Raw genomic sequence first — 26,276 nt, forward strand, 5'->3', positions numbered from 1 at the left:
GTGAATGGCGGCCCTGGAGGTGGGAAGCTGCAGGCCTGATGTCCTTGGCTGTTGGATCATCAGGTGAATCCCGTTACACGTAATAGAAGTGCTAGAGCTAACACCTATTGTTGCCATGCGCCAGGCACTATTTTAGGTGCTTTACCTACTTTAATTAACCCACATAACAACCCTACAAGGCAGATACTATTTTTTTTTTTTCTCAAGGTAGATACTATTATGCACAACTATCTCACAGATGAGTCAACTGAAGCCCAGGCTTATTAAGGTTACACAGCTAGCAAGTGGCAGAGCTGGAGTTCAAACCCGGGGAGTATGGCTCCTGCCGTCTAACTCCATCCATCCATCTGGTACACGGTGCCTGAGGGTGTCACTGGTCCCCGCGTCTCCTGCTGCAAGCTACAGACGGTACCGCAGGGACCTGGAGTTTGGCAGGTGTGGCTCAGGCCCAGTGCTGCCACTTGGCCTGACAGAGTTGTTGGGGGGATTGAACACTGATTTATTTTTCCTCTTTCTGCAAAGGGAAAGGAGTCAAAACTTCATGAAATTCAAAATTTCTATCAACGGGAAACGATCAATACTACAGCACACGGTGGAGAGGAAGCTGGGAGACCTGAGTCGTTACTAAAGTGCCTCTGGGCGCCAGGCGCTCCCTGGCACTGTTTGGGGGCAGCGAGGTCAGGAGCCTCTGTCCAGGTCGTTCTCTCCCTGCAGAGCCCTGGGGCTGAGCGGGGTGGGAGGGCACGGTTCCGTCCTCAGGCCGTCCCGGGCCGGGCCGCGACCCCCTCCCGCTCCCTCGCGGGTGGAAGCGTGGCCCTGGGGACACCAGCGCGCGCGGAGCACACGGTCGCGATCGGCTCTGTCCACGGACGACCGGTGCTGAGCAGGCCCGGAACTGGGTCCGTGCCCCGGGGGCCCGGGCGGTCGTTATCCCGCCGGAACCCTTGTCGGGGGGCTGGGTCCCCGCCCGGAACCGCAGGGCGGCGGGCAGGGCCGGAAGCGCGCGGCAGGCGCAGGGCGTCGGCGCGGAGGGAGGGGGAGGGAGGGAGCGAGCGCGGCGGCCGCGGAGGAGCGAAGATGGCGGCCTTCTCGGGTGCGTGTGCGGAGCGGGGGCCGCGGCCTGCGGCAGCCGGCGGGCAGCCTGGGGCGCGGGGGACTCGTGCGGCGCGGGGCCGGAGGGAGCTGTCCACGCGGTGCCTGCGCGCTCAGCCTGGCGGCCAGCGCCTCCCCTGCGGGCGCCGGCCTCCCCGGGCCTCCCCTGCGCTCTCCTCTCCCAGCCTGCGCCCGGCCGTCCTGCCGGGGACCCGGCCGCCCTGCCAGCGGGCCTGCGCCCCTGCGACGGCGCGGGGGCGATGGGGCTCCAGCCGATCTCCGATCGCAGGCGGGACGTGGCAGGGGTGCCCGGGGGACGTGGCAGGGGTGCCCGGGGGACGTGGCAGGGGTCGCAGACGAGACAGGGGTGCCCGGGGGACGTGGCAGGGGTGGCAGACGAGACAGGGGTACCCGGGGGACGTGGCAGGGGTCGCAGACGAGACAGGGGTGCCCGGGGGACGTGGCAGGGGTGGCAGACGAGACAGGGGTGCCCGGGGGATGTGGCAGGGGTGGCAGACGAGACAGGGTGCCCGGGGGACGTGGCAGGGGTGGCAGACGAGACAGGGTGCCCGGGGGACGTGGCAGGGGTGCCGGGGACCTTTTCTGCCCGCGCCGGGATGGGGCTTGGCTGGGCCGACCCGCAGCCGGGCGCGGGGCGGGCTCCTTTGCGAACATGACTCTGCTGCCTCTGTCCAGGTTTTTTCAGGCCCTTCCAAGCAATGAACGTCCCAGGCAGAAACCTGTTCTTTATTGGCCGTTAAACGCTAGTGTATCAGCATGAACGTTAAATAGCCCCGAAGCCAGGAGGGAAGGCGCTTTCGTTCTCCTACATACTGGCCCAGCGTCAATTTTGAACAGTAATCATTTACTTGCTGTATGATACCCGCCTTTATTCCAAATAGGAATATTGAAGAACTTATCTAACCTGACAGTTGTTGTTTTTACCTCTTTATCAGCATCCCTTCGTATATCCGCAGTTTTAGGAAGCTGCAGGAAGCTTTATACATTCTTAAACGCGGGAAATTTACATGGCAATATATGTATCAAGTTAGGCCTACTGTTTTTTAAGGTTCTTAAGTCTATTAAGATGACTTCCAGTGCTACTGTACTTTTTCAGTTTTCTCCTATAAGAACCTTAGGGCTTCCAAATTCTTAGTCACAAGATGGGATTTCCAATTATTGTAGTTACATCTCATAATAGGAGGCCGAGGAAATCTACTCAGTGGTAGTTAGTTCCCCCCTCCCCCCAACCCTCTCCTTCAACAAGATTTCAGAGCCAAGGTGTGTAGAGCAGGTCCAGGTTGTCACTTTATAGTTCACTTCTTTGGGAATCGCGCATACAGTTCAGGGATGTTGGGGTAGGGGACTAGGAGAGTCTGTGATATGAAATAAAGACAAATGTAGAATTAAAGAACATGAAAATTCCTATTTTTTCCTTAAGTGTTAATGTTCTACTTAAAGAAAACATAGTTTCCTAGCAAACATGCAGAGAACATGACCAGGTTCCACCGAGAAGCCTGGAGTTTGCTGAAAGCAGCCTGGTCGCTGCTCACAATGTAACAGTCTCACAAGCAGCTTCAGCTGGCGGGAGCAGCATAGTGACCACCATCCCTTGACCATCCCGCTCTTTGTTCAAGCACTTTGCATTTTAGGAAAGAGAATCAGCTAACCTCTAATGGGGACAATAATTAGAAAGGTCTGCTTGGATATATAACTTTAAATTTTGATTAGTTTTAAGATCTGTGCATTTTCCTGGGGAGACTTAGAGTTAGGAGTGCCTTTTGGAAAAAGATTTTTATAGTTTTTCATGTCATCTCTGTTTATATCAATTAATTTACTATATAAAACTTTAGTGTTGTATTTATTGTGTTATTTGCTGGTATGGTTCTCACCTGATGCAAAGAAAAAGCTACTTTTGCAATGGATACAGTCAATTTGTAGATTTGTTTTATGTCTTTTCACAATTACAAAGAAATGCAAACTTCCCAAATTGGTTATTTTGGGGGCTTGGGAATATATGAGTAATTGTTAACAATATATGAATATATTGTTAATTTTTAATAGGAATATATACTTTTGTAATAATAATGAAAGCTTCATTTTCATAAATGCAAAGTAAAAATCACTTCTTATTTGTGAAGGAGGTGTTAAGTAATCCAAGTAACTACCCTCTTCAGTTCATTTGAGAAATGAGAAAATGAGGAAAATCCAATCAGAAATAATCCGATATATTCATTTAGGACTGGCTTTGAAGTAGAACTATTTAAATATGTGAACAGTTTAGAACAGAGCAGTTCTTCACGTGACATTTCCAATTAAGTTTTTTCAGTCAGCCAGAGTTTTGATTATGGCTGCCAATAAATGTGGGCTCTCTGAGGGTATTCACTGGTCCTCAAATAGTCAAGGCATATGCATTCCACACTGTAGATGAAACAACCAAGATGCTGGCCTGGAACCCTCTCCCTAACTCTAGCCAACTTTTCATTAGTCGTAGGAACACTGTCAATTACTGTGTAGTAAGAGACAACTGCGGATGCATTACTTGTTATCTGTAATCTTCCCGTATCCCTACAGGGTAGGTAATATTAGCCCCATCCTGTATGGAGAAAACAGGTTTATAGATTACCCGAAGTAACATTACTAATGAGAGCTTGGATTTGCACTTAGGTCTTTCTCCAAAACTTACACCCTTTCAACAGTGCCACACTCAGGAGGTGCTGTGAACCTGAGCTGTGATTCAAAGCCTTTTCTCTGTTTACAGACAATTTTAAGAGGGATATGATTTAAGTTTAGTATGTGTGGTTTTTAAATTTAATTTTTATTTTCAGAGATGGGTGTTATGCCTGAAATCGCACAAGCTGTGGAAGAGATGGATTGGCTGTAAGTACCCGAGGCTTAAATGTACCTGTAGCAACAGTGCTTTATCATTTAACAAATGTGTGATTTTATCAAATATTTTGGGGTATAGTTGGGTAAGCTTCCTTTTTAAACTTTGATGTATTTCTAGCTGAAAAGGATTGCTAGTATTTACCAAGTAATATTATCTTTTAAGTTTATAGTTTAATTAGCTTAGGCAATTTTTGATTTTTTTTTTTTACTAATTAAAATTTTTCAAAATGTGATTCTTTTAGTCTCCCAACTGATATCCAGGCAGAATCCATCCCGTTGATCCTAGGAGGCGGTGATGTACTCATGGTGTGTTTAAATATGGCGAGGTGGTTGGGAGCTGGGGACACACTGTTGGGGGCTGTTTGTGAGCCCTGTAAGAGCTCCATAGGCTTAAAAATGGTATTTCACCAAATTTTATCTGTTTACATACATTTAGGATACATGTACTGTATTCAAAATATCAGGTAGAAATTGGCGGGAACAAAGGGGAATAAGGTACAGTTTTTGCCCTTGAGGAGCTAACCCCAGTAGCACAGTAACACATGTCCTCATAATTGTAGAGAGAGAACATGGCACCTGGGTAAGGGAGGCAGAGTACTATAGGTTCAGGTGGGGGCCACTTACCCTCCTGGATGAGGGGACCGCAAGGGACTCTTTCGGGAGGAAGTAGATTTGGGACGGGAGGGTAAGAGGAACACCCTCTAGCTAGAGCACACCAGCAAGCACAGCGAGGAGCGCAGGCGTGATCCCGGAGGCGTTTAAAGAGATGGACTCGTAAAATATGTGTCTGGTGGGTGGAACTTGAGGTAGGAGGGTAAATACATAGGGGCTCAGATTATTCGGGCTCTTCAGTGTCACGTAAAGGAATTCAGTATTTGCTGGCAGTGGGGATCGCTGGAAATTTTAAGTAGGGATGTGTTATATGGTTAGAATTGTGTTTATGAAGATTGATTTGGTAGTAGTTTGTAGTATAGTTCTGAGAGATTGGGTACTGTTAGGATACTTTTGTAATCTAGGTCAGAATGATGAGGCCTTAGATTTGAAGGGGAGCCCTGGGAAAAGAAAGGGGGGAGACGGCAAGATTGGCAGTAATCGCAGTTGACAGAAAACCTGAGTAATCTGGAGGCACCTCAAAGGTAAAGATAGCTGGTCAGGCGTTAATGATTTTCACGTGGTATCATCAGCTAACTAGACTTCGTTAATTGACAACTTAAATTGTAAAATCAACTTTTTTTCCATTTAGGCTGCAGAAACAGGAAGTGGAAAAACTGGTGTAAGTAATAAACTTAAATTGACTTACTCTTTAAGAGCTGATATTTAAAGCAACTTCGTACAGTAGTTTGACTGAAACATTTAATAGAACACCCTCCTCCAGAATATGATGAATTAATTGATTGCCACAGAGTGATGTTTTTATTGCCAGCTAATTCTGAAATAACTTCTTTAGGAGTATGAATTTAAGAATATAGTTTTAAACTGGTCTTGGAGACATACTTACATTATCTTTAGTATTTATATTCACTTCTGAATTTTACTGCAATGGCTCTAGTAATAAAAGGATTGCAAAGAGGTTGACTTCCCTTTGACCTAGACTAAAGAAACTGTTTCTCAGGCTGCGTGGTACTTTTTCTCTTTAGTTTAGGTTCATTTTGCAGGTTCCTGTTCTTTATTTTGGGGGGCTGTCGGCTGATTCCTGTTATATTCATTCAGCTCTCTTGTGAATTTTACTGGTATTTTGGATTTGGGCAAACTGGAGTGGCAATCTGAAATATGTGTAATTATTTTCTGTGCATGCATAACTTTTGTAATTTATATTGATTATTGAATTGCAATTGATATCTGAATACTGATATGGAGACTATGCTAACATTGTTTCTCTGGTAGGCTTTCAGTATTCCGGTTATCCAGATAGTCTATGAGACTCTGAAAGACCAGCAGGAAGGCAAAAAGGGGAAAACAACAATTAAAACCGGTGCTTCAGGTAATATTCACATAGTAGTATTTTCCAGTTGTATAAATTAGTGATTCTCATTCCTGACATGTCCAGATGTGAGGTTTGGGTGTGCATTTTTATTGTCAGTGTCCACGGGGTGGTATTGGCATTCTGTGAGCTGGAAAGAGCGATGCTAAATGTCATTTAGATCGTAAACAGTGAAAAATTGTCCCTTCTAAATACCAATGGCGCTCTTTTTGAGAAAATCCAGAGTTAGGAAATTATATTTAGTTATTTTAATGTTTTTACTAACTTGATACCTTTTACTTAGTTATTTTAATGTTTTTATTAACTGCCTTTTTTTTTGCACCTAATATTATATTGGTACAATGTTTTACAAAGGTATTAAGGAAGGATTTTACAAATAACTTGTGGTGGGAAATATGCCTTTCACGGGGAAAGAGGCAAGCATTTTCCTTTAAGATAAGAAAGAAGGAGCCCAGCAAGTTAAAATGTAAAGTGTAAATTCTAAACTCAGTTGCTTATTTTTAGTCCTGTCTGCATGGAGATTGGTTCTTTACTAGTTAGTTCCTATGGCCCTGTCTGAGCCATGAACAATCTTACATCAAGATCGTCATCTTTAAATTATGTTGCTTTGATTAAATAGTTTCTGAATTCCAATCTGTCTTGAGTAATCTGTGATAGTTTTGTTATATTTTAACAAAATTTATTCCATATTTTAAGTCACTTTTGTTTCATAATACAAAGTAGGATTGTGGCAGAATTATAAGCTTAAGTGGAGTGAATTTGTCATTTCTTCCCAATAGTTTGAAAGTAACAATGTGATGTACTTGGTAGAATGAACTCATCTGTGAGTGGATTGTGGGATAGATGGTGGACATAACTGTTGAGACTATTGGCCTACTCAAAATTAACTTTAGAACTTGAAACATCTCTGAACCGTTATTCATGAGTGAGGGAGATGGTTACAAAAGAGAATGCCTCCAGAGACCCAGAGTGGTGGGACTTCCAAAGGTCATGTCCTGGGAGGGATAAAGCAACAGAATGGTTAAATATGGAGGCACAAGTGAAAGGTCATTGTGAAGCCCTTAAGGATCAAGGAGAATAGTGTTCTGGGATGGGGGACCAGGCCTAAGCAGAAATAGTCTGAAGAAGGTTTCTGTTTAGCTTCGGAGTAGCTAGACTGAACCGACGATGGAAGAGAGACCCCCAGGAGGAAGGTGCTTCTCCGTCATTCAGAGGGGTGGAGCAGAGGATAAGTATCGTTTGGCCAGAAACTGAGAGCAGTTGGGCTTGAAAACATGCAGAGTTCTCCATGTGCTGCCCTTTGATTATCCACATACTATCAAGGTGTTTTAGAAAAGGAACATGCTGATCCCATTAAAGTAAGGAGGAAAACTTTGTGACTTTTGAATATGGTATTAAATTATATAAGATGCAGGACTTGCTTTTTAAAAAATATGGATGAAATGGCTCTAAATTAGGTCTTGCTGTGTCAGGCAGTTGTTTTCCTTTTGATTGGAGTCAGCCTGTTCAGTTACCAAAATGTCATTTTGTCAGTGTCCTCGGAGTGTGACAGATCGATGCCACCTAATCCAGAGTGCACTGAAGCACTGAGGGAAGGTTATCCCCAGACAGGCCAGCGGTCCTTATCTTCGACATGTTTCGTTTTCAATTTCAGTGTCGCCACTAATAAAAACGGCAGCACTTTTACCTGTCCATTTCCAATAATGTGTAAAAGTGAATCTAGAGGAATTAAATTACCATATAAAATATAAAATATGCTTTATTTTTGATAAAGTGTTTTTAATTTCATACAGTTGTGGGTAACTGTTCTTATTTTAATTCATTTAGTGCTCAACAAATGGCAGATGAACCCGTATGACAGAGGATCTGCTTTTGGTAAGTGGATAGATTTTAGCAGCTCATTCATAAATCAGAAACTTGTTTTTAATAATACATGAGAATATCAAGAAAATTATGAAAAAGGAGTAAAAATTGAATTTACCAAGTTTTATAATATGTTTACTACACTTTCATAATTTAGTACTGACATAGGAATTGACAAATCAATGGAATATAATGGAAATTGATCCCAGTATATATGAAATGTTAATATGTAGAAAAAATATTATTTCATTTCAGTGGGAAAAAGGTTGATTTATTCAGTAAGGGTTTCAGCACAGTTGATGATCCACCTGGATAATGTGAAATTGACTTATCTCCTGTTTAGAAGTAAATCCTGTGTGTTAAGATTTAAATATATATGTGTACATATACTACATATATGATTTAGCGGTGGGGAAATTCTAACCTAAATAAGAAACTCAGAAATTGTGAAAGAAAAGATATAGGTGTGTTTGTATAAAATTCTAAAAAATATATGTGGGAAAGATTCACAGGAAAAAGTCAAGAGAAAAAATAAATATGGAAAGAATACTTGCAATGTTGATGAAAGATAAAGAATCCTTAAGAACTGTTAAGGCCCAGCCGGGCGTGGCTCAGCGGTTGAGTGTCGACCTGGGATCCAGGCGATCAGGGTTCGATTCCCGGTCAGGGCACATGCCCGGTTGTGGACTTGATCAATGACTCTCTCCTCATTGATGTTGCTGTCTCTCTCTCTCCCTCTCCTTTCCTCTCTCTGAAATCAATAAAGATATATTTAAAAAAAAGAACTGTTAAGGAGTTCTTGTGTAGATACTTGTTTTTGGTAAGAAAGAGGTAAACAACCAATAAGGAATGTGGGCAAAGAATACAAAGGCTCTTCACAGGGGAACCTAGTGTTGCCAAATGGCAATAAACATGCAGAGGTCAAGTTCACAGGATGTAGGGAAATGGAAATTAAAGTTACAGTAAGGTGTCGCTTTGTACCCATCTGATTGTCAATAATCCAAAAGAGTGATAACCGGTATGAATTATTGCCCTTTTGGAAAGCAGTTGGGCATTACCTGTAACAGATTTAAACATATATGTATTCCTGGAAGGTCTAATCTTTGGACTGGAAGTGGCGGTGTACAAGGATATGCATACAAAGTTCCTTTTAATTCTCACCTGAGGATATATTTTCCTTTTTTTTAAGAGAGAGGAAGGGAGGGGGAAAGAGAGATGTCTCTGTGAGAGAGACATCGTTCAGTTACACCCTGCAGGCACCCGACTGGGGGGTGGGCCCACAGCCAAGGTATGTGCCCTTGACCTGGGAATTGGCTGAAGCTCTAACCACTGAGCAAAACCAGCCAGGTCATACAAAGCTTTTTGAGGGAGCATTATTTATAAGGATCAAAACTGCCAACAAAATGAATGCTATTGCTAAGAGATGGTTAACACGGCCTAGGGGTATCGAAGGACTGTTTGAAGCCATCACAGAGAATGAGCCAGCTCTTTGTAGAGTTGTCATAAGTGATCAAGTGTCAAGAAAGAATTGACTTAGAGGACTTTTCACCAGGTGCTGTTAGGAAAAGCAGGGTGCAGAGAAACACAGAGTGGGCATGAGGCATCACGCCATAGACAACCAGACAGTAACCCCTGACGCTGCTCTCCGCTGTGGGCTGCCCGGTTTATTGGAATTATGTCTGATATAGGCATACAAAGTTTAAATATAAAAGTATGAAGGATTTGCCATTGCTAAAGAACTTTCTAAAAAGTTGAAAGGTTTACATCATGTAGCACCCTTTTAGTAAGAATTTATACTTTGACTAAATAACTTAATTTCTGATAGTGAAGGAGAACATGTGATGCGGTGCTTTTTTAAAACTTTGCTCTGCATTCAGGTGCTGAATGAGTTGCAAACCTGAGCCAGGGCACAAATTATTCTTTCTTTGCAGTGCAGACAAAAGTCAGTTTACTTAAAGCCACCAAGCACCAATAATCTGTTCTGACTGGTTTTCTTTGTTTTCCTTAAATCCAGCAATTGGGTCAGATGGCCTTTGTTGTCAAAGCAGAGAAGTAAAGGAGTGGCATGGATGTAGAGCTACGAAAGGACTCACGAAAGGTATTAAACAGCATTTGTATTAGTCAATGAACTCTCTTAATATAGTTTTATGTCAAGGATCTGAAAAGATTTTTAATGTTCCGAAAAGACCTACAATTCTTAATTTGTATCATATAAATTATAACTCAGAAACAATGGGAAAATGGCTATATGGTAGACAGATTACATGTGTAATTGATACAAATCTGAAAGCATTCTGCCCTTGTAGGGAAACACTACTACGAGGTGTCCTGTCACGACCAAGGACTGTGCAGAGTTGGGTGGTCTTCCATGCAGGCTTCCTTAGATCTAGGTAAGTTTCCAGAGTAAACTGAGTTTATTGATTTATACTGTGGCTTGTTAACATTTTATTATAATGGGAGCAAAATAATAAACTTTACCATACAAAATATATGTTTTAGAGACACAGAAATAATAAATATCTGTACCTCAACCCATTCCAAAAAAATACTTGAATTGCCAAAAAATATATATTATAACAGTGTAAAATCAGGAGGAAGAGGTAAGAACATGAAAGATGTCAGTAAAGTTAGTGTGATAAATACCAAATACATGTCACATACTGCAGAGCACTGCATGGATACTCCCAGTTACTATGAATGTGTAAACTTCGCTTATAGGACTTTTAATCTTATATTAGTATCTCACTACATCAGTAAAACACTTTTTTAAATCTAGGTACTGACAAGTTTGGCTTTGGCTTTGGTGGAACAGGAAAGAAATCTCATAACAAACAGTTTGATAATTATGGAGAGGTAAGTTGTTTTATTGGCTTAGTCATAGCTTTAGTAAGTTTTCTTGTGGGTACTTGATCACTCACAACATGACTGAGGGTAAGAAATGATTCTCTAAGTCAAGTGGATTACCTGAATATAGGGGTGGACAAAAGTAGGTAAATAATAACAAATAATGCAGTAATAAATTAATAAAAACCCAAGAATAAACTGTGTTTCGCGTACTCACAACTATAAACCTACTTTTGCCCACCCCTGTATTTTCCGCGGAGAGCTCAGATTTGGACTTTAGGGAAGGAATGGTACAGAATTAATGTAGCCTCTCCAAAGTGTGTTCCTTTCTGTTCTGTTTTTACCCCCTTTTGGTTTGGACTTTGACTTACACATGCTCTCATTTCTTATTTTCAATCACGGTAATCTAAGTACACGTGTTCTGGGGAGTCTAAAGTCATGTTGATTCTAAAACACCTGTCAGACACCTCCACTGTTCTGTATGGAGGCATCTTTAACAACTACGTCAGTGCTCCAGGGAGGAGTTATGAAACCCTAGCGTGGCCTTGATGCAGGTGTAGTTGACCTTTTCACTCCATTTGTGGGTTTGCTTTATTAACAGCACCTGGCTTTCTGGTTTTCTAGGAATTCACTATGCATGATACCATTGGGTGTTACCTAGACATAGATAAAGGACATGTCAAATTCTCCAAAAATGGTAAGCTTTCTATGGATTGTATTGTTAGAGAAGGTATATTTGTGACTTTTTAAATTCCCTCACCCTCTTTAATCCTTTCTTCCTCCCTCTATGCCTTTTTTTGAAAAAATATTTATTGAACATTTGTTATGTGCCAGGCACCCTGGTAGGTGCCAGAGATTCAGCAAAAGATGGAGTAGATGAGCATGTTTACTTTCATGGGACTTACCTACTGGTAGGGAGAGACCGACAGATACCTAGTATGTCAAGTGGGGGCAGGTGCACTGAAAGGGAGGCTAAATCAGGGTAAGGGAATGGAGAGAGAGAGCAGTTGAGGGGGTGGGGTGCTATTGTACACAGGAGGGTCAGAGAAGGCTTCTCTGATAAGCTGACATTTAAGGAGAAATCTGAATGAATTGGGTGGTAGGCCAAGCAGATATCTTGGATGAGTATTTCAGGCAGAGGGAAAAGTGAATGCAAAGGCCCTGGGATGAGAGTGTGCGTAGGGTATCTGAGTAACAGTGAGGCGGCCTCGGGGAGGGAGGTAGAAGTTAAATCAGTGAGGTAGTGAGGCCGGGCCAGCTAGGGCCTTATTGGTCATGATGTGAACTTTTAATTTTGAGCGAGATTGGAAGCCATTAGGGTTTTGAGTAGAGAATTTGCATCACCTGCCTTTAGTTAACAGTATCATTCTTACTGCCATGTTAAACAGACGGGTGGGTGGGTGGATGGGCTGTGGCAGTAGGCAGGAGCCAGTTGGATGACAGGAGTTGTCTTTGGGACATGATATGTTTGAGATACTTACGTAAATGATGAGATCAAGTAAGTAGTTAAATGTGCAATTTCAGGATTAAGTAAAAAGGTGAAGAGATTGGCATTAGCACAGTTCACCCAGGTAGCGTGAGGGGAAGTGGGAGTGCAGACAGGTTGGTGGGTGGATGGTGTGTGCGTGTGGAAATTTCAGTTTCTTTCTCTCTCTTATTTTATTTTAGGAAAAGACCTTGGTTTGGCATTTGAAATACCTCCACATATGAAGAACCAAGCCCTCTTTCCTGCTTGTGTTTTGAAGGTAAGTGAGAACCCAGTTAGAAGAGGGTTGCTGTGGCCATAGCTACTCTGCTCTGCATTACTGTGTGTCGGCTGGTTGCTGTTAGACTAAGAGATGTCGTTTTCTCCTTCACCCCGCGCTAGAATGCCGAACTGAAGTTCAACTTTGGTGAGGAAGAATTTAAGTTTCCACCAAAGGATGGCTTTGTAGCTCTGTCCAAGGCACCGGACAGTTGTGTTGTCAAATCACAACACACAGGTATTGCATCTGGGGGTAAGGGTTTCAAGGACAGTGCAGGTGACAGCTCCAGTCAGTAAGACTTCCTTAGTGAGTGACTTACGTATACTCCCCTTGCTGGTGTAGGCACACAGCTTTATTTAACACATCAGGGAAATTAAGTTACAAAGCCTAATTCATAAACTCGTTAAGTATTTGGTTTCAGGTTAGGTATTTGGGGATCCTGATGATGGTGACGATATTTAGTATTTATAATGTGTGCGCATTAGGTGCCACAGCACTGTGTTCAGTGCTTTTCACAGATTATTCATCTTCACTACAGCCCTGTAAGGTAGCGCTCCTCCCATTTTACAGACAAGGAACTTGAGGAGTAGGGACTTAAAGTTACTTGCCCAAGGTCACAGGACAAGTAGGTGGTAGAACCGAATTTAAACCCAAGCAGTCTGGCTCCAAAGCTCAGACTCTTAGCCACTGTACTGCCTCATCTGTCTCAGTTACTTCAAGTAAGTACATTTCATAACTTGGTTTACTTCATCCCAAAACATATCAGTGGCAATGACTGCAGATGGATTTGAAGAAACCTTAGTTCATTTGAGCAATCTTAGCTGTACTGTGTTTGACAATTGTTCTTTAAAATTTTTATAGTGGAACATTTGCACACGTGTTTTACAAATAAAGGTGCTTTGAGGTGTGATTTGAAGGTGTCCTGATCTTTTTTATTCTCTTAGGTAGCGCGCAGGTGGCACAGACCAAGTTTCTCCCCAATGCTCCTAAAGCTCTCATCGTCGAGCCCTCCCGAGAGTTAGCCGAGCAAACTTTGAATAACGTGAAGCAGTTTAAGAAATATGTTGATAATCCTAAATTAAGGTAAGGCTTCTGTTTGTGCTCAAATGCCTACTGTCTTTAGGTTTGAGGTGTTTGGAAGAAGAGTAAGGTAGAAAAAGTGAGGTGGAAATTCAGTGTGTATACATGTGTGTGAGTATATTTAATGTTGACATAAAGTAGCAATTAGTTTCTATATAAAACTGCTTAAGTGCTAAGTTTGATTTAAAGGGAAAGTAAACAGATTTTTTCTGTGCCTGTTACATGAAGAGATACTCTATGCACATGCTACCTCATATGTGTGAAAGGCAGACTGAAACAAGACCGGAGCACCTGGGAGGCTGTGCAGATGGGGCTCGTGTCTTGTGTGCTCCACGCTTTCACGTTCCCACTTTCTCACACTGGAGCTTTTCATATGGCTACCAGGTGTGAAGCGCATCTGCTTCCAAATTTCCTTGTGGATTCTTCGTCAGTCACTCTACTTTAATTTCCGCCCAAAAGAGATGGGTACAAAACATACAGTAAAGCGTGCTTTCAGCTTTTTCTACATTATTATTCTGGGGTTTATTTCAGGGAGCTTCTGATAATTGGAGGTGTTGCAGCCCGGGATCAGCTCTCTGTTTTAGATAATGGGGTAAGTTATATTTTTAATTTTTAAAAAGTAACATCATCATGGGTGGTCGTTTTGTGTATTGTGTTTCAAGCAGAATCAAAAGAGGGTGAAATTAAAGCAAGGTCAAAAAAGTATACATTTGTTCAAAGACATCTTGCAGGCAAACCTCTCCTTTTCCCAGAAGTGCTCAGAGCAGCAGTCTCTTCCAGACCCCTTGTGCACAGTTCTAGTACGCGTCAGTTCTTTCGTTTACCTTTTGAGCACCTCAGAATTTCCTTCTCACTTTCATGAATTAAGTGTCTTTTTTTGGGTGAGGGGCGGGGATGTTATTGTAAGTAGACAATTGTTTGCTGCTACTTTAAGGTGATATAATAGTTCTTCAGTTTTCACCAAGTGCTTCTCTGGGTATCTTTCAGGTGGATATAGTCGTTGGCACTCCGGGGAGACTAGATGATTTGGTGTCAACTGGAAAACTGAACTTGTCCCAAGTTAGATTCCTGGTTCTGGATGAAGCTGTATGTTGAAACATAGTTATGCTTTTTAAAAGTGTTTGCTTTTATTTTTGGAGGTAAAATATGTAAAATGCATTAAAAATATAATTCAGTCATGATTCGAATACCTAGAGACAGTCAGTTACCAATTTGGTATATTTTCATCCAGTCCTTATAGTTATGTAAATATAATTTTTTGTAATTGAAATCAAGCTTTGAGGAATCTTGGAAATCTCTTTTTTAATGTAGTATCATAAGTGTTTCATGTTATTCATAAACTATTTTTAAAGGCTGTCTAGTGGTCTGTTATATGTATTCTTCATTGTTTGTTTAACTGCTCTTGTTACCAGATACATAGATTTGTTTTTCTTTCCAAATAGTTATTTTTGTTTGTACATATTTTTTTTTACACATTGCAAATTATTTATGTCATAGTTGCAAAATGGCAACTGTATGAAAAGACATGGATGTGTCTGAGGCTCTTAAGACACACTCCTGGGTTATTTTCAGGGTGGGGTGAAGTAGTTTTCAGTACAGGTCTTTGTTTTCATTTTTCTTATTAAAATCATACGCTTAGGACACGTGGTAGGAGATATTAACTTGTGTCATTCACAAATAGTAGAGTGTGGGGTTTGCATTGTCTGTCTTCAGCTTTCTCATATTTTAGTCACACGGGGTTTAAGGTTGAATTTATAACTTTAAGTATCTACTAGGAAATAATCATGTAGAAAATATGGGGATATATGTCTGCATGAATCAGTTTTCATAGCTTACATTTTACATTTGTTTAGAACAGAAAGATTTAGATACTCATTTAAAACTTGTTTTCTTTGCTCCTCACACAGGATGGGCTTCTTTCTCAAGGTTACTCAGATTTTATAAACAGGATGCACAGTCAGATTCCTCAGATCACCTCCGATGGAAAAAGGCTTCAGGTAAAAAGGGGCTAACACATCTTAAAGACACATAAATAATCATTATGTATTAGTGCTTAATTTTTTTCTGACATTCACATCTTGCTGTAGTGGTTTCTGATTAAGTTAACTACTCTATAAAACATTTTCTTCAGTACTTGATTAAATAGTACACACAAAGGAAACAGCCTAAAAAGCTGCTTTTAGAAATAAACAAGGGAACCTGAGGAAATTACTTAGGTGTTACCTAGACGATAGTAAAAATTTCTTGGTGTTTCATTCCGCAGAGCACTTAGAGTTTATACTCCAGACTCTGAGTGCCATTTCCTATTTGAAGGGAAAAGATCTTGAGCTGTTGAAAAACAGTTGTTTCTTTAGTAATTATTTCTTAAAATATTACTCTTATTTTTCTCAGCTTCTCTTAGGAAGAATTTGATAGGGAGAGGCTTTCAAGAGAAGGAGGTAAATATAGGTTAGATCAGTTGTAAGTTTTTAGGTAAGTCTAAAACTTAGTTTTAGATCGCGAAAACTGTTCATCTTACTTAGTCTTTGTTGTACCCTGAGGAGTAGATGTCATGATGTTTGCAGTGAGGGGACTGAGCTCAGAGAGATTAACTGCCCAAGGCCACACCACTAGTTGTGGCTACAGAGTCCAGAGTTGAACTTTTCCTTAGGTCCCAGGCCTAGCGTATGCTGTGGCCCACATCAGCATCATAGGTAGAATTATTGTTATAAGTAAGTGTATCCAAATTTGATTTTTCTACTCATAGGTGATTGTTTGCTCTGCTACTTTGCACTCTTTTGATGTAAAGAAACTGTCTGAGAAGATAATGCATTTTCCCACATGGGTTGATTTAAAAGGAGAAGATTCCGTCCCAGACACTGTGCACCATGTGGTTGTCCCGGTGAACCCCAAAACTGACAGGCTCTGGGAGAGGCTTGGGAAAAACCACATTAGAGTAAGTACTTTATAACGTTGACATTTGCATCGACTAAAGCAGTGATAAACTGTTTAACTGGGCTCTTAGTGACGCTTAAAACAACCAGATGTTTACCTAAGTAAAGAGAAGTCTAGCAAAGTTTAGGAAAGTTTAGTCCTTTAAGGCATGGATAAGTGATGGACTCATCTTTTATTTTACTCTCTCTATAAAGTTGCTTTAGATACCGTTTTTAAAAATAAATAGGATTAGCTGTATATATATGGATCTGATTTCAGATACAGTGATTTCCATTTAGTAGTATTTTAGTGTTTTCTTGATTTTCCTTATTTTTAAAAAAATCAATTTCATGTGTCCACCCTGTCATTTTTCTCACGGTCGTTAGATTTACCTTTATATAAGGCTATGTTTATTGTGAATGCACAACATTCTAAAAACCGCCTTTGTGTTTTTAGTATTACATTTAAAGTTGGTTAGCCTTAGACCTACAGTTAATAAAGAGTCTTTCTGAATCTGAGGAACAGCTTTGCCTACAGATTGTAAAGACATCTGAAATGCAGTCGAGAGATAAATGCAAGTCCCTTGAAAGGTGAGAGGTGTTCTGCACTGTTGTTGACCACCCGCCCCTTGTTCTTCCTTCTGGCAGACGGATGAAGTGCATGCAAAGGACAACACAAGGCCTGGCGCCAACAGTCCAGGTCAGTCAAAAACGTCAGTGAACGGGGTGGAAAGCTCGTGAAGACAAATGGGTTTGTTTTATTGAGTTTGTGCCCTGTCTGCCCTCGTGAAGCACTTGAGGTGATCTATAAAAATAGAACAGGAAATCTGAAAATGAAGCAACAGAAATAAGGAAGAAATGGGGGGAAAGCTGCCAGTCCACTTAGAGGAATATTAGGGGCTGAATTTAGGATATTGGTCTCCTGGCATCTAAATCACGTATATTTTAAATTCTAGAATCCTCCCTGCCCATAGGAAACCAACAGATTTCTCTAGGACAGATTTTATGTTGTCCCTGAACTCCAACAGCCTCTTCATTTCAGGGACCACAGCAGCAAAGGAAAGGCCTTTTGCTGCGGCGTTGTGAGAGGAACGGGGATGGTCTAAAAGCGGCTTATTGATTCTTTCTGAATCAGTATCCAGACTTAAAATTTATCATTTTAACATTTTGGGATATTTTTCATGGAAAGCAGTGGAACAAGGGGATTAAAAAGTTCAAAGAAGTGAGCCTGGAAACCTACCAGGCAATTATATTCTGTGGGCAGGCCCAGGGGACACACCATTTACCAGGGCAATAAGGTGCTGGTGAAAGGGGAACCAGAATCACTTAGTAATAAGTTCAGTAGTGCTCTCCTCTATAGACCAGATTAATAGTAGGAGATGCTTCTCAGAGCTGGGCTCACCGACTGCACTGGGTTTGTTAGGATGGCCCCACCTCCCCTACACACAGAGGCCAGGTGACGTAACATCATAAGAAGCCAGGTAGATGTCCTTATTGCAGTGAGCAGCAAGGTCAGAGTGGAGGGTGGGCATCTATAAAGAATTAAAGAGAGCATTGGTCTCTAGTCCCTCCAGAGGTTGAGCTTATGGTTATGGCCCAAGGCCCAACCATAAATTGCGTTGTTAGCATAGACTGTGTAGCATAGGCCAAGCCCCCAGGTAAACAAGACAGGCAGGACAGTTCAGGGCCTTAGAGGTTGCCTCCCAGAACCTTTTGGACAAGGTCAGTTCTTTGCTGTTCATTTTCTCATCAGCACCTTTCATCTGCACACGCCTCTCTCCTGTCAGACCCACTTCAGATCAAGTTGGGTGTAACTATTTGTAAGTGTACATTTCAGTGGCATTAAGTACATTCCTACTGTGTATCCATCAGCACTACCCAGCTCCAGAACTTCTTCATCTTCCCAAACTGAAACTGTATCATTAAGTATTTATCAGTTTTTAAAAAGCCTTACATTAAATCCCGATTCAATGAGGATATTTCTATGCAGAGCTGAGACAATTTGTATTATGTACATGATGTTTTAAAATTTTATGTAGATACATCATGATACAAGGACAGTTCTCAGAGACTTGGAATGGATCTTAAATCCATTTGGCTGCGTGTCTCAGATCAGATGTCTCAGGTGGATACTTAGCATAGGTTAGGCTGCACTTGGTTCAGGTGGATTATCTGAAATCTTGATTAGAGAGAGTTCCTTTGACTTATTTTTATATGTAGCTCCACACTTATGAGGTGTTTGCTCAGCTAGCCTGACTGTTGGAGAGGAGCAGAGACTGCTGGTTCAGGATAATGTGTTGTCCTACTGTTTGGGGATGAATTCTATAAAATAAAAATGTTTACTGCTTCATTTATTTTTCCTTGTAAAACTTTTGCTTAGTTTTGTACTACAGTTAGAGATGACCACAGAGACCTTAGAAATATTTTGGGTTACAGAATTAAAATTTTGCATTAGGTACTGAAAAGTAAAGATTTGGAGGTTGACAGGTTAAGAAATTACTTACTAGGTTGATGTGAGGTTTTTACTCTGTAAAGGGAAGCATGAACTTTCTGGTGTTTAGGTTAGTTTAGAAAGTACATTACTTATTTTTTAACGGGGTTAGAATAACTGAGTAAGCATTTATGGCACATTTAGGGAAGTTACTGTGAGGCACAATAGAATTAATTCTCCATAAGAGGTAAGAACAGTTTTGTTGTAGGTGTGTGTGTGTGTGTGTGTGTTTCCCGTAGAAGAGGTATGCTTATAGTGTTTTTGTTTTGTTTTGTCTTTATATATGTTTTATTTTTATTGTTGAAGGTATTACAGATGTCTCTAGTTATAGTGTTTTAGTGCCCCACAACCTGGCATCAAAAACATTAACAGAAACAAAAGTAAATGAGCAAATGGATTGTCTCACCCTTCACCCCATCTTATTATTGCCAGTTCTCGTTGATAGTACTTGAATTAAAGCAGAGTTCTTTTAGGTGAATTAAGCAATAAGTCTGTGGCTGATTATTTATGTTCATGACAATTTCAGATTGAAATTCTGTTTTTTTGTTGTTATTGTGGTATTAAGAGATGTGGTCTGAAGCTATTAAAATCCTGAAGGGGGAGTATGCTGTCCGGGCAATCAAGGAGCACAAGATGGATCAAGCAATTATTTTCTGTAGAACCAAAATCGACTGTGATAACTTGGAGCAGTATTTTATGCAACAGGGAGGAGGTAATGTGTCTTTACTTGAAATAAATTGTGCTTTCCCCCACATTAATTGGTTGTAATCTCACATTGATGCGGTCTAGAAGGCACACACAGAATTTAAAGCAGTGAGGGCCCTGTGTGTGCGCTTGTTCAGTACCTTTCTGTAAGATAAGCCCAGGAAGCACAATGAGATCATTTCCACAGAGGTAGCTTCATTACAGTGAACCTGAGGCACAGCGTTTTAAGAACTTGTCATTTGGAAGAAGGGTGAAGTTATTGATTAGCTTTAATATAAAATTTCAAGTGTAGCCATAAAGTAATAGAATCAGTATATGAGGAAAAAACCTTAATGTAATAAAGGTTAAATAAGAAAGAAAGAAGGAAAAATATAAAAAAGCAGAACGATTAGAAATTACAGAGTAAGATGACTGGTGAAAAAGTCTGAATATATGCGTGAAGACTATAATATATATCGGCACTGAAGTTTGCTAAACGGCAGAGATTGTTAGAGTGGATAAAATCTACCTACATGCTGTTTATAAGAAGTATACCTAAAACCTGAGAATGGGAATGAAAACATTTATATATATCAGCTCAAATACTAACCAAAAGAATTAGCTGTAGTCTAGGTCTAGCTGTATTAATAAGAGACACAATAGATTTTAAGACAAAAGTATTACTAGAAATGAAGAGGGTCACAATGAAGGTAAGTTTTTTTATTTTTTTTAAATATATCTTTATTGATTTCAGAGACAGGAAGGGAGAGAGAGAGAAACATCAGTGATGAGAGAGTTGTCACTGATCGGCTGCCTCCTACATGCCCCCAGCTGTGGATCGAGCCCGCATCCCAGGCATGTGCCCTGACCTGGAATCGAACCACAATCTCCTGTATCCTCAGTCATGCTCAGCCTCTGAGCCACGCCTGGCCAGGCTAAGATTCTAATTTTATGCTCCTTATGCATCACATATATAAACCATCATGAAAAAATGCTCAACATAATCACCCATGAGGGAAATGCAAATAAAATCACAAAGTGATACCACTGTACACTCATTAAAATGATTAGATTGAAAGTACAACAGCAGATTTTGGTGAGGGGAGCACTTACGGATTGTTGGTGAGAAAGTAAAGTGGTACAGCCACTTTGGTAAAAGATCTTATAGCGTTTTATAAAACTAAATATTTGCTGTCTTATAGCCTAGCAGTTCAACTCCTGAGTACTTACCCAAGATAAGTGAAAGTATATACTGACAAAAGATGTGTGCAAAAATGGTCATAGCGGTTTTATTTATAGTGGCCCAAAACTAAAAACACACCAAGTAGCCATCAATAGGAGAATGGCTACGCAACGTTAGAAATGTTTATACACTAGTTACTGCTCAGCAACAAGAAGGAGCGGCTACTGATAGACCCACACCTGCGGGTGACTCAGACATGCTGGAGGAAAGAATTCTTTATACTGGACGGCTCTGTTTGTGTGACGTTCTGGAGGAGTCAGGCTAATCTGTGATGGGGAGAAAACCAGAACAGTGTCCTCAGAAGGGTGGGGGTGGGGGAAATGAGGAAAAGGCATTAAGCTGCTTTGTGGGTGGTTTTCTTGTAGTGTCTTCAGAGGGCTTTGGGCTACATAGGTGTATGCGTTTGTTAACTCAGCAAATGTACACTTAAGGTTCGTACACGTCCTTGTATGTAACTAAGCAGATCCTGCACTCTCCTTAATGACACCCATGCTGAAGTGTGCACTGGTGTCTGCAGCTTACATCGAAATGCATTAAAAATGTAAAGATGAGCTAATCTTCAGGTTCTGCTGAGTTCTAGAGGGCTGTTTGCCCTTACTCCGGTCCAGACTGTACTGCATTTTATCCTTTTGTCTACTTGAAGAGTTTCTGTAGGATTGGCTGCCTCTGCCTCTGCCAACATGGCACCTTTCTGCTGCTTGTAACCTGCTTTGGCCAGGAAACCAGATACCGGAGTTGCTTAGAACACCCTGAGGAGGGCAGGCCTGGGAGCAGCCCTAGTGAGGCATGGACTTCCTATTGCCTGTTTTGGTTCTTCCAAAAAGAACCTCTCTTTTCCCTATTTCAGTGGCCCTTTGCCTAATGGCGTTCATCGTGGTCCATGGCATAGATTTCCACAGAATTACATGGTGCCATTGTAACCTGACATCCATGGTCTTTTTGACATGATGTGAGGCATAGCATTTCCCAAGGTTAACTGTTTAATCTGATTTTTACTAGGACCTGATAAAAAAGGACACCAGTTCTCATGTGTTTGTCTGCATGGTGACAGAAAGCCTCATGAGAGAAAGCAGAACTTGGAAAGATTTAAGGTATTGATATTTAGTTGACTACATTTCCTTGATACTAAAGAGAGAAGTTGTATCTGGTTTTTGTCAGTTCCAGTTAATCTTCATAAAGCAGTTCCTGACTTAGAAATTTAAGAGTATTTCCACCCTGACTAGTGTATCCCGCGCACGGCTAGGCTTCGTCGCCTCTAAGGGCCAGCGGTGAATTGCACATCCCCCGTCAGCACAACACTGCCGTAACGAGAAGTCTCAATTTGAGACAGCTGAGAAGTATCATTAGATAGTTAAACCATGTCTGTGAGCCTTTTTAAAAAACAGTTTTTTAGTAATGCCCATGGAAAACTTAATATGTAGATTATTTTAAGACAGGTTTTAAAATGTGGCTTTATAGGCTTCAATATAGTTTGAATTGTTAGGGGCAGACATCCCAGCTTACAGCACAGGAACAGGTTATGTCTCTAGGTGTAGGTGGGTGGGGCTTGAGCCCTTTAAGACTCAAGGCCAGTAGCCTCCGCCCACAAGAATCCTCGTCATTCGCCACAGTGTGTGCATTTCAGTGCATAGTGTGTTCTCTTAGGCCTGTCATGTGAAAAAGGTGAGAGGACTGGACTTGGGAACTTTGGATTATGTTCCCATGCCCTGGACCGATGTGGATGGTAAAACATAGTGAATGGCCTCATTTCCACACAGGCCTCCCTTCTTTATCCGGGCATTATATTGTACCAAAACCAGTGTCCCCTTCCCTCTCCTCCAGACCTAACATTGCTGGGCCTTGGGGCACAGACCCTGTCCAGAGGCTAATGCTTATTAGTAGCACCAAGAGGCACTCTCTGCCCCTTCTCTTTAGGATTTTGTCCTCATGAAAACTGTAACATTGAAGTAAAATATCTAATATTCTGAATTTATTTAAGTGTAAGGATAAAAATAATGCTCCTGTTCTTAGAGTTTGTTCTATTCTGTCTTTCTCTTGAATTACCTGTCAGGATTTCTGCAGATAAAGCCAAATGTTAGCAGTGGTTTAATATCTTTGATGTAAGAAAAAAGAAAAGCAAAAATGAACCCTGTCATTGATTTACTTACCTTAATGTCGTATTTAGTGAATCATAACTTAAAAATTCAGGAGTTGGCCCAGAGAAGTAACTGTCTGGGCCTCTAATGTGATAGTAACACAGTAGTTACTAAAGTTCTCATTTGATGGAAAGACAGAGTTTGTGTTTACTTTTTTGTACGTGTGCTGTTAAATTCATTTTTCTCCTCTGTTCTCTTTAGAAAGGAGATGTGAGATTCTTGATTTGCACAGATGTAGCTGCCAGAGGAATTGATATCCATGGTGTTCCTTATGGTAAGAAAACTTTTTATACCTGCAGGTTGAATTTTGTGGAATTTAAAGTAGTGAACCTAATATTTTCAAAATATTTAGGAACTAATGGCCTTGGGTAATAGCTGATTTTATTTACAGTTATAAATGTCACCCTGCCGGATGAAAAGCAAAACTATGTCCATCGAATTGGCAGAGTTGGAAGAGCTGAGAGGTATGTTGCAGCTCACTCTCCTTTCTAAGCCCTGTGCCTCGGGACAGGTCTGACGAAAACTTTCCGATCTTTCAGGATGGGCCTGGCCATTTCCCTGGTGGCGACAGAAAAAGAGAAGGTAATCTTTTCAGGGCTGTATTTCATTCATTGTTTGTGTTGCTATTTTAGATGTTGGAAAGAAAAGCAGTGGGGTTTTTCTGTTTACATTGAATTCAGTTGCATAAGTGAACTTTGTGTGGCCTTTTTTAAAAATATTCATTAAATGGACAGATAGTAGGATGGAGTTTGGAAGGGAAAAGGCAAAATGTAAATTGTCTTCATAGCTTTAAAGTGATTGTTTTCACCAAAATGTACTTAAACCCTCTGTGGCTTGGTGCCATAGAAGACTTGGGGGGGGGGGGGGGGGTGTCACAGAAAAGTTGTGAGAATGAGGAGCCAGCGTGCTCGGTGCCCAGACTCGCCCGTCCTGCTTTGGGCTCACTCTTACGGAGGAGGTTTGAACCCTCCTTTTGATGCCCCCCGACGCTCTCCAACATGTACCTCTGCGTCCTTGTTTTACCTGGGAGCTCCTTTCTAGAACTGACATCCGTTCTCGGAGAGCTTCGGGATTATTTTCAAGAGGAGTTCTTTGGCCACCTGGTCAGTGAGCTACTGGCTGTGTCGCAGTCGCCCTGCCTGCGGCCTGTTCTTGCGCCCGAGGGCGAGTTGAAGGCGGAGCGCCCTGGCGTGCTCCGTGTCCGTGCTCACGCCTCCCGCCTCCTCTAGGTTTGGTACCACGTGTGCAGCAACCGCGGGAAAGGCTGCTACAACACCAGGCTCAAGGAAGATGGCGGCTGCACCATCTGGTACAACGAGATGCAGGTACGGCGCCCGCGGCGACTGAGGTCGGGAGGTCACTTGTGGGGGGAGTGTGGAGTGATTGATTAGAATTACTTAATATCGGTTGGTTATAAGGGCAGCTATAGTTTGTAAGTTGTAACTGAGTTCATCTCTCCAGAGTCTAACTTCCATTTATACGAAGCATCGTATAGCGTCCTGGCTTTATCTAGTGCTGCTAACGTGCAGCTCTTTCAGAACGAAATTCTTATTTAAAAAGCCTTCTTTTCTCTCCCTTTCTCAGTTGCTGTCTGAGGTAGAAGAACACCTGAACTGTACCATTTCTCAGGTTGAGCCAGACATAAAGGTACCTGTGGATGAATTTGACGGGAAGGTCACCTATGGCCAGAAAAGGGCAGCTGGCGGTAAGCTCTTTTGATTCCATTTTAAATGTGAATGTTTCCTTCCTGAGCATCAGCTTAAGAAGAGAGCAATTGTATTTCATTGTGCTAAGTGTATATTTTAGCACGTTGCTCACTCCCTCTTTGTGGCTCTCATAGCACTTGGCCCGTCCTGCCCACAGCATTTTATTGTGCGATGTATGTGAACCGAGAGGCAGCGTGGCTGGTTCTCTTGAGGTGTTAATATCATAAGGTAGTTGAGCGTTTATAGAACTGTTAGGAAATGAGTGTAATGGTCATTTTGAATGAAGACTCAGAAGCCTTTGGTTTGATTCAAGCGGTAACCCGGCCTGCCCTTCCTTTTGCCCAGAATGCCCTTAGCTCATTCCTGAAATGTTGCTAAGACTCGGTCTAAACTCGTGGTTTTCCAGATCGAGGAAGAGGGTGGGGAGGGGTGAAGGGGCATTGGGACAACTGTTAGTGCGGCATTATCATGAATTTACATTGATTTAATGTTCTTAGAACTCTGAGTTTTGGAGATGATTTTCCCAGTAGCACTTCTTTTATTGCTAGAAGCAGTGTTTAAACTGACAGAATTGAGCCAAAGTATTGCTGACAGTTACTTTCAGTGTGTCATTTACCTTACTTTGTGATTTGTGTGCGATGCAGGTGGGAACTATAAAGGCCACGTGGATGTTTTGGCGCCTACGGTTCAGGAGCTGGCCGCCCTCGAAAAAGAGGCGCAGACGTCGTTTCTGCACCTTGGCTATCTTCCTAACCAGCTGTTCCGAACCTTCTGATTTAACACAGGCCGACTGCGATCTGAGTAATGAGCCGTGGTCTTAGAACTCTGAGCGGGTGCTGCTTCCAGGCAGCATGTTTACAGTAACAAGCTGTGAGCGCAGACTTGCACGTAAGAACCGTGGAACAGTAGGCCTAGGAATTCTTCACAAATTGGCAGCCTAATGCAAGTAATAAATTTGATGACCCTATTTTTCATGAAGCTTGTGTCTTATTTTAACATATTTGATAGTGTTTCTTCAAGAATGCTGTGGGTTTAGGAAGTACAGGTCACAGGTATGTGAATTTGGCAGGGGACATACGTGGAGCCACCAGTGAATACCCGAGGAGGAGTTTATTACGGGCAGTGGTCCCGATGGAGACAAGCTCAGGAGGGTTACGGTTGCCTACGTGTCCTGAGGCTGGAGGGGAGGCATGAGGTGGAAGGACAACCTGGCTGGTCTGAAGCTGAGTATGTTCTAGAAGCTGGAAAAGGTTCTGTGTGTGCGGACTGATGACTGACTGTGTGCAGGCGACAGTGAAGGTGTGTCCTTAATGTCTACCCTGTTTAAGACCCATTCTTTCCAGGTGATACATACGCACAAAGATAAAACTATTCTACTGTCCCTCTGGGTCTTAAACACGGTTCTTTGGAATATATTTTCTCAGGCCCTCTTGCCTAAAACACCAGAAGGAAAAATAGAAATAACATATCATTGAATTGTTCTTTGATGCCCTTTGACTCTTAGTTTATAAAGTAGTTTCTTGGGGGGAAAATTTTTTTTTTTTTTTTTTTTTTACCCAAGAGACTTCTTAAGAGCACAAGTTATAATTTCTCATATGATGGTTTCAAACC

At 41.7% G+C, this 26,276-nt stretch overlaps 1 protein-coding gene across 1 annotated transcript; it reads left to right on the forward strand.

Moving 5' to 3' along the window:
• The first annotated feature begins 1,052 nt into the window (after positions 1-1,052).
• On the forward strand, positions 1,053-25,632 carry DDX1 (DEAD-box helicase 1). The gene is made up of 26 exons (XM_087823359.1): positions 1,053-1,093; positions 3,921-3,972; positions 4,224-4,287; positions 5,225-5,254; positions 5,866-5,962; positions 7,790-7,837; positions 9,840-9,923; positions 10,132-10,215; positions 10,602-10,678; positions 11,294-11,366; positions 12,338-12,414; positions 12,537-12,651; positions 13,359-13,497; positions 14,026-14,086; positions 14,482-14,580; positions 15,402-15,491; positions 16,241-16,429; positions 17,055-17,106; positions 19,463-19,609; positions 21,824-21,915; positions 23,161-23,233; positions 23,351-23,423; positions 23,499-23,541; positions 24,189-24,284; positions 24,544-24,664; positions 25,310-25,632. The coding sequence occupies exons 1-26, from the start codon at positions 1,078-1,080 to the stop codon at positions 25,438-25,440; spliced, it is 2,223 nt and encodes a 740-aa protein (XP_087679485.1). The 5' UTR covers positions 1,053-1,077; the 3' UTR covers positions 25,441-25,632.
• Positions 25,633-26,276: the final 644 nt, after the last annotated feature.

Source organism: Miniopterus natalensis, chromosome 13, assembly GCF_054644295.1.
Source record: "Miniopterus natalensis isolate mMinNat1 chromosome 13, mMinNat1.hap1, whole genome shotgun sequence".
In the NCBI taxonomy this organism is placed as follows: domain Eukaryota; kingdom Metazoa; phylum Chordata; class Mammalia; order Chiroptera; family Miniopteridae; genus Miniopterus; species Miniopterus natalensis.